Genomic DNA, 12196 nt, shown 5'->3' on the forward strand with positions numbered 1-12196 from the left:
CATCAGATCGCACAGATTCAAACTCCAAACAAACAGAAGATAATCTATCAGAATTCACACAGGTGTCCACAAACAAGGCACACCCATTCATTTCAGGTCGCACAGTGTTTAAACTCACTTGCTTTACCCCAGAAAGGCAGGAATAATCATGTGACAACGGTGTCTCTTTATTGGAATCAATTGGTTGGTGTGTGTGCAATTCATCCAAAATCGTCTGCCACACACAAATCACCGGATCCACAACACACTCGTCACACTCATCAGAATCAATCAAAATGTACATAGAATCAAGACAAGCATTCAGAATATCTTCGCTTTTTGCGATGTAAAAATCGCAAAAGGCATTCCAATCAAACCCAAATTCCTCCATCAAAGCTCCCAACTCCCACAGAGCAAATGGAGGTTAAAACAACCCTGCACCAATACAACATCCATATGGGTTGGGCTCAGGAACATGCACAGATTTTTTAACTGCTTTAATATAATGTATGATCCTACCTATAATAGGATCCACATATGCTTTTGCCTTAGGCAATGACATCTGAAGCAAATCAAACATTCCCTCTACCCTGGGAATTTCGGTTTGGCTGGTCATCCTGTAAGGTTTGCGGAATCGTTTCCGTGGTCAGCGCACCAGACGTGCGCTGACGCGGCGGAAATCCTCCACAAACGTGTAATTAGGAGAACCCAGGTTAGGTGCAATGCACCAGTAGAGGGTAATTCCCACAGCAGATGGAGCTGTGGAGTGCAGACGAGCACAGCCTCTGCACGGCCACAGATGCCAGATGGGAATTGTACGAGCAGGATCAAGCAGGGCTGAATAGAGAGAAATAGCAGAGGGACAGACAGAATGTGTGTTCACCAATCTAGTCGCCACCCAGCGACGATAAACACACATCAACGGAAAGAAAGCGCGAATGCAATCGCAAGAATGGCGATTGCCAACAGACACCAGACTGAAAAGGACAGAGCATGAGAGTAGCAAAGGCACAACAAACAACAATGAGAAGATAAGGAAAATAACAAATGCTAGCTAAATGCGAACACCGCACTCATTCGCAACAGCGAACGCGTTTCTACACGATCACCGCGCGTTAGGCGCCCAGTGATAAGCGTGCTACCCTAACTAACCAATGACAGACAAACACGAAATAGAGAACGCGAACGCTTGCTAACCTCACCGAGCCTACAGCAAGCGTTCGTATCAGACAAGACAGACAGAAAGACAGGTGGGGCTGTTAGTAGCAACAGCTGCTCTGGCTAGCACCCCTAAGGCAGAGATACAGAAGGAGGCACTGCCACTACCGCTAGGGCAAGTGCGATCCAGACAGATAAACAGAAGGGGCCACCAGTAGCAACCGCTGCTCTGGTTAACACCCCAAAGGCTGAGATACAGAAGGAGGCACTGCCACTACCACTAGGGCAAGTGCGATCCAGACAGATGAAGCAGCCAGCAGCAACCGCAGCTCTGGCCTACACTCCCAGACAGACAGAACGATTCCCTGTCGACCGCCGCTGGCGACAAGGCAATCGAGGCACAGAAGGAAGCACTGCCACTACCATTAGGGCTAATGCAATCCAGACAGATGAACAGAAGGGGCTACCAGTAGCAACCGCTGCTCTGGTTAGCACCCCCAGACAGACAGAACGATTCCTTGTCGACCACCGCTGGTGACAAGGCAATCGAGACACCAAGACTGTACAGGCAAAACAGATAATACAATCTGACTGCACTAGAGGGAATGCCTAGTACAATCCCAAGAATTACTCTAAGATAATCTCTGACAAACAGGCAAGGCTGACACTCTAGGAGTGTTTAGCAGTAACAAACCATTAAGATGACCAGCAAAGGATTCTGGGAGAACATGGTATTTATACTGCCAGCCTTCAAAGGAGGCAAGTAGGCAATTTGCATAACGAATGTATGCAAATTCCTCAGCAGCAGAGCAGGTCTGAAACTTGCAAAACAAAGACAGGTCTCTTTTCCAGAGACCTGCAGCCCTCAGACTTAAGGAATGGCCAAACAGCTGTCTGTCTGTGCAGACAGCTGAGCGGATCATTACATACGCCTTACCTGTCTCTCTTTTGTACACCCCCCTTAGTGGTGTAAAAGTTCACATTAAATCCTTTAATGTTACCAACATTTTCAGTTGGTATAGTCCCAGATCACACATTGTCGGGATTTTGCCATTTCTTAATGTATGCATACAATAGCGTGCAACTGTTCACCATTTTTTTTTCTTTTTATACTGAGTTTCCTTTGGTCAACAAAGGTACTGTTAAGAGCTTGATACAGATTGTGAAGGATTTTTATTATACGCCATGGTCTACCCAGCGCATGTGAGCATAATGGAGTATTTTAATACATTTCAATAAAGGGTTTTTTATGCCAACCTTTTAGTAGCATAATGGCTTGAGTTCTGCATATATGAGACAGGAGATCTCGGCACTGGCTTCAAGCCGCGTAGTGCCTTGCTTTGGGCACTGCCATAGACCGTAATGTTATTTCAGCTATAGCAGCGCAGGGAGGAATAACTGTCATTTGAGTGCCAGCAATAACCAGGCCCTGAATAACGGCATAGTGGAACGGGCTAGGTAATCAGTAGGGGAATATATTTTTTAAATCCCCTTTCTTTGCCGCGCACAAAGACGTCTCTGGGTCTGGGCTTCTCCCCGCATCCAGCTGAACACCGCCAGAAAAATACGTATGCCCGGATATAAGCTGCACCGTGTGTGTGCCTGCTGGTGTGTTATTGGCAGCCATCCCCTCTGGTGAGTGTAACTGTATAATCAGTTTCACATAGTGGAACGGACTGACTGAAGTGCTGCACCGCTCTTCATACATGGTGTAGTGCAGTAGGAATCTGTTAACTTCTCACTTAAGCTGTATTGTATTAAGATGTGTCTAATGGTTAGGATCAACCTCTTAATAGCACCTTTAGACAACAAGAGGAGAGGAAGTATAAGGAAAAAATTGTGAACCATGGAACGCTACTGTATGTCTGACAAGCGGAAAAGCCATATAAAAAGAAAACACTGGTGATCCATGGAGCACTACAGTATACCTGCATTATTCATGATGCCCAGCCTTCATAGACTCATCAGGATGGTTTAGGGGACCCGTGTGTGGGGAGGGGGGGGGGCTGTAAGAACAATGGATACCATCCAAATGTCTTCCTGAAGGTAGTAATATTAGGAGCATAACCAGGTTTCACTTGCTGGTGGCACTGAGCATGTGCACTTTCGCTGCCCACTAATGGATGGCATTTTCAGATTCTGGACAAGGGCTGTGACTTTCTGTGTCACATGCAGGAGCTTTCTGGGGCTCAGACCCACTACAAACTATTTATTTAACAGCTGCTTCCCTTTTGCGTGAGTTAAGGAAGCAGATTGATACTATACTGTATAAACTAAATGGTTTAAAGAGGCGCCCTGGTGGTATATAAAAGCGTTTAAAAGCAGTTTTAAAACCGAGAAAGGTTTGAGGTTGCTTACCTCAAGGACGCCAAATCTTTGTAGGGACAAAAGATTTTATTGGTAGCACAGGCAACGCGTTTCACGGGTCTGAGCCCGCTTCCTCAGGCCAATAGCAGTGCCAGGCCAATTGAAATAGCAAGGCTCCTTTGTCCCTACAAAGATTTGTCGTCCTTGAGGTAAGCAACCTCAAACCTTTCTCGGTTTTAAAACTGCTTTTAAACGCTTTTATATACCACCAGGGTGCCTCTTTAAACCATTTAGTGCATCCCTAACCCCCATACGATACCCGTGTGAGGGGTGGAGGCAGAACATATGTGGTTTACACCACGGTGGACATCTGCCTCCCTTCTTTTTTCCTAGGAGAGCGACCGCATCCAGGTCCTTAGTGACCTCCCCGAGTGGAGTCGGGTTAAATGTCTCCACCTGCTTCCTGTGGTCAGTTGCCCCTCTGCAACCCACTCTTGTGAGTAGATTCTTATCTTTTACATTGACAACTTTGACTAAACATATTACACTACTGGGCTCCCGTGTTTTTGTTTCCTGTGTCTTTTCCCCAGAAGGTGCCCTGACACTAATCATCCACTACTATACTGTATGTATTCATGTTTATCTCATTATGCCAATATGTTATATGACAGTTCAGGAACCTTACTGCCATTCCACAGCAAGCCTTTGAATATTATTTAGTAACATAAAATTCTTATCAAGTTCCACTTTACGCATTATACAAATAAAGTACTCACTGTTTCTTTCTTGTAAGTCTTCACTATGCAGTCTACAATGCCATTGTACTTAGACTGGGTCTGTATGCGTACCTGAAACACAACACTTCTTATATTCTGCAGTAATATAAAATGGAAAACTTCACAGTGAAATTTTCACCCTAAAACAAAAGGTTGACATGAAAATATTGTTGTATTGTTGTTCCTTTGCTCAACTGTTAATTTGTTAATGTTGTACTTTCTTGTGCAGTTCCTAAAAGAATAAACACAGCTATACTTCCTGTTTTGCATGACATCACTAGTTATTTATCAATAGCTATTCTACATTCAGCTTGCCTGCTCCCTCCCCTATACAGTTCACTGTTGTCTAGTGCAAGGCTTTTCAACCTGTGGTACGCATACCCAGGGTCGGACTGGGACACTGGGGGCCCACCAAAGAAATTTCAACCTGGGGCCCACACATCCCATGATTGCGGTGAAAAAAGGGCGTGACCATGCACCGGAAGGTGGGCGTGGTCATGATGTATTATGGACAGGGCCAAATGTACATGATCTTAGTAGCATTGTAATTCAGAGGCACTGCTGCCCAGCAAAACTTTGCATAGAGTCCCCTCCTTCAATATAAAGTAATTTCCTTCTTTGCAGAGGTTGCGACCGCAGAGGTTGTGACCTCATCGGGGCCCTTGGGCCAAAGGGGCCCCGAAGGGCCCTCCCTCAACTACAGTATTACCTCTCTATTGGTCCTGTGCTCATAATAATCACTTCTATAGATACTTTGAACAGTGGTAATTATTAACAAGCTATTTCCCATCCCCTTCTTGCAACTCTGACACTGTAATTACTATTGGCAGGTTTTGGTGCGTTATATCAATTGTTATGTACAGAGTGCTTGGGGGGCCCCATTGTAAAATTTGCATCGAGGCCTACAGCTCCTTAGCTACGCCACTGCTCTCAGCATGAGTGATTACAGCACTGAGAAGAGAATTTTTGTGCTGCAGGCAGCAATTGGAGCTCTGTCAGACAAGAAGGGGGGGGCCACCAGAGACCTGGAGGCAGGGCCCACAGAGGAAAAAAACAGTACTACTGTGGCCTAGTCTGACCCTGCGCGTACCACCGGTGGTACTTTGCTGTTGGCCAGGTGATACACACCAGGTTTGCCTGCCACTTTATTGCCCACATGCCACTTGTCCTGGTCCTGTCCTGTCTCCACAAAGTTTGGCTCCTCCTCCCTCGCTCCTTGCTGTGCTTCTCTGCAGCATACTTCAGACCTCAGATCAGTGGGGAAGAGACAGCCAGGCAAATGGTGTACAGTAATGGTGCAGATACAGAAAGGGACATCACTGCTCACTTCCTGTATTTGAAGTATACACGCCGTCACCGTGCACCGCTTGCCTGACTGTCACTTCTCTGCGGCTGGCTCACCGATGATCTGAGGTGTGAACTATTCCACAGGGCAGCACAGCAAGGAGTGAGCAAGGGGTAGCTGAACTTTGTGGTGAGTCACTGCCTAGCTCTCAGCTCTCTGATGGTGGGACTATTCTACCTATATAATTATGCCGGGGGGGGGGAGGGCGAGCACTGTAATAACAGTGCAGGAGATTTGGGCGCAGCCGGCGCCATCATGGGCCGAAATAGGAATTACGGCTATAGCAGCGCACAGTCAGTAACTTCGGCGCCATCAGAAGACAGTGCTGAAGTTGCTTTTAAAACACTGCAATTCGGCTTCCAGCAATAGCCGTATACCAGCTGTATCCTGCGCCCAAGTCTCCCGGTGGGCAGTTCATATGTATGCGGGGGAGGGGAAAGAGAGGAACCTGCAAGGCTACCTATATTGGCAATCTACCTACAGAGTGCCAATACTGACAATATGTAGGCTTGCAATCTAATTGTAGTCGTTTTCCCCACCAATGCCTTTTACTTTTCCCCTCCCATATTCCCTCTTCTTAAGTGTACCTGTAAGACAAAAGTGCTCTGGGGGTACTTACCTCAGGGAAGGGGAGACCTTTGTATCCTAAAGAGGTTTCCCCCTTACTCCACAGTAGAAGGGATCCAGCTCTGAGAAGTTCTTCTTGTCGGTGTGTACACATGCGCATGCGCAGTAGTATTTGTTTTCCTTGACTGCAGTGCTTGAGTTTAGGTCTTTAAAAAAGTTCTGTGGGATTCTAAAAATCAATCAAACAAGCTGACACTTATCTGGGGCTTCTATCGGCCCCCTGCAGCTGTAATGTCCCGTGCCGTCCTCCTACAATGCTCCGTTTCCTGCCGCCGGTCCCGGTTTAATATTCGTCTAAACAGACGAATAATGTTAGCTCCTGCTCGCGTCATCGGGAGCTTACTGCACAGCCGCAGTGTAATAACGTGTAATTACACTGGGACCGGCGGCGGGGAACGGAGCATCGAAAGAGGACGGCGTGGGACATTAACCACTGCAGGGGGCCGATAGAAGCCCCAGGTAAGTATCAGCTTGTTTGATTCTTAGACTGCAAAATAACTCATTTTAAGTGAGAAGAATACGGTGGCTGCTATATTAATTTCCTTTTAAACTATTTGGGCTGGAACCCACAGGAGCGCTTTTGGCAGCGTTTTGGCAGCGCTGCGATACGCTAGCGCTTTGCCAAAACGCTGGGCTAATGTTAATGGATGGGGCAACTTCCACAGGAGCGTTTGCGTTTCCCAGAAACGCAAACGCAGGACCTGCAGCATTTTGGGAGCGTTAGCGCTTCAATGTTAAGTATTGAAATGCTAGCGGAAACGCTCAGCAAAACCTAAACTGAGCGGTTTTGCTAGCGTTTTGCGGTTCAGCACACTGTAACAAAATGAAAAATAATTCATAGGACCAATCAGGATAAAAACGCGAAACGCAAAACGCTACGCACACGCTGAGGAAAAAAATACAATGTTGCAAAACGCGACCGAAAACACGCATGAATGCGCTTGCAAACCGCTCAGACAAAACGCTAGCGGTTGCGTTTTGCATTTGCTGATTTTAGTGGGTTCCAGGCCTATGAGTTGACTGGCAGCCCTGCTGATCTATGTCTCTGCAGAAGTGTCTGAATCACACCAGAAACAAGCATGCAGCTAACCTTGTCAGCTCTTACAATAATGTCAGAAACACCTGATCTGCATGTGCTTGTTCAGGAGCTGTGGCTAAAAGTATTAGAGGCAGAGGATCAGCATGATAGCCAGGTAACTGGGATTGATTAAAAGGAAATAAATATGGCAGCCTCAATATGCCTCTCACTTAATTTCTCCTTCAACTACTTACTTTTTCACTGTAGTGGTCCTTTAAACAGTTGAAATTTGACAGTTGGAAAATTACAGTTTAAATAAGACAGTTAGAAACGGGCAGTTGAAATTTGGCAGTTGAAAAATGGCAGTTAGAAAAATGACAGTTAGAAAATGACAGTTGGAAAATGGCAGTTGAAAAATGACAGTTGAAAAATGGCAGTTGGAAAATGACGGTTGGAAAATGACAGTTGGGAAATGGCAGTTGGAAAATGGCAGTTGGAAAATGACAGTTGGAAAATGGCAGTTGGAAAATGACAGTTGGAAAATGGCAGTTAAAATTTGACAGTTGGAAAATGACAGTTGGAAAATGGCAGTTAAAAGTTGAACTGTCGTTTTTCAACTGTCATTTTCCAACTGTCATTTTTCAACTGCCATTTTCCAACTGCCATTTTCCAACTGTCATTTTCCAACTGTCATTTTCCAACTGCCATTTTCCAACTGTCATTTTCTAACTGTCATTTTTCAACTGTCAAATTTTAACTGCCATTTCCAACTGTCATTTTCCAACTGTCATTTTTCAACTGCTTTTTTCCAACTGTTATTTTCCAACTGTCATTTTCCAACTGTCAAATTTTAACTGCCATTTTCCAACTGTCATTTTTCAACTGTTGTTTTTTAACTGCCATTTTCCAACTGTCAAATTTTAACTGCCATTTTCTAACTGTCATTTTACAACTGCCAAATTTTAGCTGTTGTTTTTCAACTGTCATTTTTAAACTGCCATTTCTCAACTGTCATTTTCCAACAGCCAAATTTCAACTGTTTTTCGACTGCCATTATTTTCCAACTGTCATTTTTTTTACTTCCATTTTTCGACTATCCTTTTCCAATCTTTTCCTTCTTCCTTTCCTATTTTATTTATTTCGCAAACACAAGCCTTGAGATCCTCAATGTTGAATGTTGATTTGCCACCTCATTTTGTGTTTTGGGGGCTAGATTTGCATCACGATTTGCACAATTTAAAACTGGCTATCTCTAACAGTGACAGGTGTCAGATATGGTGGCTAGATAGTGCAATGGTTAAAGCGAACCTTAAGTCAAGTAAAAAAAATGAGATTTACTCACCTGGGGCTTCCCTCAGCCCCCAGCAGCCGATCGGTGCCTTCGCAGCTCCGCTCCGATGTCCCAGGACCAGCCGGCGAGCACTTCCGGTTTGGCCGTCACCGGCCGACAGGCATAGGAACGCGAGTGATTGTTCGCGTTCCCAGCCTGTATATCGCCCCCTATGCTGCTATTGCGGCCAGGAGGTCGCAATAGCAGCATAGGGGGCGATAACCGGAAGTTGTCGCTGGCGGGTCCTGGGACATCGGAGCAGAGCTGCGAGGGCACCGATCGGCTGCTGGGGGCTGAGGGAAGCCCCAGGTGAGTAAATCTCATTTTTTTTACTTGACTTAAGGTTCGCTTTAAGGGCTCTGCCTGGGAGACCTGGGTTCAAATCTTGGCTCTTCCTTTTCAGTAAGCCAGCACCTATTCCGTAAGGAGCTCTTTGGGCAAGACACTCTAACACTGCTACTGCCTACTGAGTGCGCTCTAGTGGCTGCCTCCCAAGCTGAGTCCGACAGGAGAAAAGCGCTATACAAAAAAAGGAATTATTATATGGATAACTGTAGAGAGGGAGTGAAGGAAAAAGCCTATATTGGCTTCTTATCTTCTTATCTTGCTCCCAGTCTAATGACCCATTTATATTTAAAGCCCATTTTATTTAAAGTCTTCAACTTTCATAGTGGTTCTCTTTCCTGGCTAGCACTTTTAGCCACCTTTGAAACTTGTCCACACATTCTCTACCTTAGTGCTTGGTACTTGTGTTCCTCCACGATGGTGACCCTCTTTTTCTTGGGCTACTTCAAATGTATTTATTTATTGTGCATTATGGTGATTTATTGTTGTTTTTCAGATTAACTTGCACTGTTTTTTCCTGATAAAGAGGTACTTTGTTGCTTTGGAATTGTGGATTATCTTAATTACAGAATGAATTCCACATCTGTCTGTACCAATTTTTTGGAGTGCCAACCATTTACTTCTCTTTACAAAAATGTATGGCACATGTGTTGCTCTGCGTTGCAGTATTAATTGAAATGAGACAGCACTGTGTTGGCACAGAGACGCATACAGCAGTATATTGTCAGAACACAGCACAGCACATGAGAGTCTGTAACACATTACTGAAATAAGCTCAGCAATGCAGCAGTACATGCTGACCGACCTTCATGGTTGTTATCAAATTACCATTTTAAAGGACCACTATAGTGAAAAAGTAAGCAGTTAAAATCTTTCAGAACCAACATGTTTTGGACTAGTTTACCTCGCCATTGGGGATTCTCAGGGTTTTCTTTGTTTTTTAAAATAATTTCCTAAATGGCAGTTGCTAAGTCTAACTGACAAAATAGGATCAGCCAGCGTCCCTACTCACTCGCACACTATTTTGGCAGTCAGACTTAACAATGGCCGTTCAGCAAATGCTTTTGAAAACAAAGGGAAACCCTGAGACTCCATCATGAGGAGATGGACTAGTCCAAAACCTGTTGGTTCTGTCAGCTTTTGAAGCGGACCTAAACTGAGAGCTTCCTCTCTGCTCTAAGGAGATAAGCAACAGCATCATAACTTTAAAGAAAAACATTTCTTTGTTACAACTTACAGGAATCTTACAAAAACCCTGCAGTGTTTACTTTCTGGTGTCCTAGGAACACAAAAGGGTTAACCTCCTGTGTTTACATATTAGCCCAAACTATGGCATAGAGTGGCACACCTGACAGCACTAATTTATACTTGCTGTTTACTTGTTGGTAAGGCCTAATTAGACAGGCTATTCTCTCTAGACCAGGGCTTTGCACCTGTGGTACGCTTGCCACCGGTGGTACTTTGCTGTTGGAGAGGTGGTACACACCATATTTGCCTGCCACTTTTTTGTCCACCTGTCACTTGTCCTGGTCCTGTCCTGCCTCCACAAAGTTTGGCTCCCCCTCCCTCGCTCCTTGCTGTGCTTTTCTGCAGCATACTTCAGACCTCAGATTAGTGTGGAGGAGACAGCCAGGCCAACGGTGCACAGTGATGGTGCAGATACAGAAAGTGACATCACTGCTCATTTGAAGTATACACGCCGTCACTGTGCACCGCTTGCCTGACTGTCACTTCTCTGCGGCTGGCTTACCGATGATCTGAGGTGTGAACTATTCCGCAGGGCAGCACAGCAAGGAGTGAGCAAGGGGGAGCCGAACTTTGTGGTGAGTCACTGCCTAGCTCTCAGGTGGTGGGGCCAGGCTACCTATAATTAAGCGCGTGGGGGGGGGGGGGGGGGGACTTGTATGGCTACCTACAGGTCCTTCTCAAAAAATTAGCATATTGTGATAAAGTTCATTATTTTCTGTAATGTACTGATAAACATTAGACTTTCATATATTTTAGGTTCATTACACACAACTGAAGTAGTTCAAGCCTTTTATTGTTTTAATATTGATGATTTTGGCATACAGCTCATGAAAACCCAAAATTCCTATCTCAAAAAATTAGCATATCATGAAAAGGTTCTCTACACGAGCTATTAACCTAATCATCTGAATCAACTAATTAACTCTAAACACCTGCAAAAGATTGCTGAGGCTTTTAAAAACTCCCAGCCTGGTTCATTACTCAAAACCGCAATCATGGGTAAGACTGCCGACCTGACTGCTGTCCAGAAGGCCATCATTGACACCCTCGAGCAAGAGGGTAAGACACAGAAAGACATTTCTGAACGAATAGGCTGCTCCCAAAGTGCTGTATCAAGGCACCTCAGTGGGAAGTCTGTGGGAAGGAAAAAGTGTGGCAAAAAACGCTGCACAACGAGAAGAGGTGACCGGACCCTGAGGAAGATTGTGGAGATGGACTGATTCCAGACCTTGGGGGACCTGCGGAAGCAGTAGACTGAGTCTGGAGTAGAAACATCCAGAGCCACCGTGTACAGGTGCCGCATTCCCCAGGTCAAGCCACTTTTGAACCAGAAACAGCGCCAGAAGCACCTGACCTGGGCTACAGAGAAGCAGCACTGGACTGTTGCTCAGTGGTCCAAAGTACTTTTTTCGGATAAAAGCAACTTTTGCATGTCATTCGGAAATCAAGATGCCAGAGTCTGGAGGAAGACTGGCGAGAGGGAAATGCCAAAATGCCTGAAGTCCAGTGTCAAGTATCCACAGTCAGTTATGGTCTGGGGTGCCATGTCAGCTGCTGGTGTTGGTCCACTGTGTTTTATCAAGGACAGGGTCAATGCAGCTAGCTATCAGGAGATTTTGGAGCACTTCATGCTTCCATCTGCTGAAAAGCTTTATGGAGATGAAGATTTCATTTTTCAGCATGACCTGGCACCTGCTCACAGTGCCAAAACCACTGGTAAATGGTTTACTCACCATGGTATTACTGTGCTCAATTGGCCTGCCAACTCTCCTGACCTGAATCCCATAGAGAATCTGTGGGATATTGTGAAGAGAAAGTTGAGAGACGCAAAACCCAACTGTAAGAAACGAAGCAGCTGCGGCGGACAGCACCGCCGCCGCAGCTGCCTCCATGCGGCCATCCGTCCGGGCGGCGTCTAGGACGCCGAGGACGGAGCGTTCTCATATGCAGGGGGTCGCCGTAGTGCGCGGGGGCGCGCGCACAGACGGGACCTTTATGCGGCGAGGAAGGCTGTCAGCTGACCTACTGGTCGGCTGACGTCAGGGGAGACCCACGGCGCCCAG

The 12196-nt window shown here is 45.7% G+C and overlaps 1 protein-coding gene across 5 annotated transcripts in view; it reads right to left on the reverse strand.

Annotated features, from left to right (window-relative positions):
* SLC25A45 (solute carrier family 25 member 45) overlaps nt 1-12196 on the reverse strand; it is a 70868-nt gene that overhangs the window by 18484 nt on the left and 40188 nt on the right. For 4 of the 5 annotated variants that reach the window (XM_068261672.1, XM_068261669.1, XM_068261670.1 and 1 more), the window contains one exon: nt 4221-4292. In XM_068261672.1, the coding sequence (XP_068117773.1) occupies nt 4221-4292 (72 nt within the window). Of the gene's footprint in view, nt 1-4220; nt 4293-6184; nt 6362-9789; nt 9812-12196 lie in introns of those variants that run through there. The other variant, XM_068261668.1, reaches the window with a different exon arrangement.

Source organism: Hyperolius riggenbachi, chromosome 11, assembly GCF_040937935.1.
Source record: "Hyperolius riggenbachi isolate aHypRig1 chromosome 11, aHypRig1.pri, whole genome shotgun sequence".
Lineage (NCBI taxonomy): Eukaryota > Metazoa > Chordata > Amphibia > Anura > Hyperoliidae > Hyperolius > Hyperolius riggenbachi.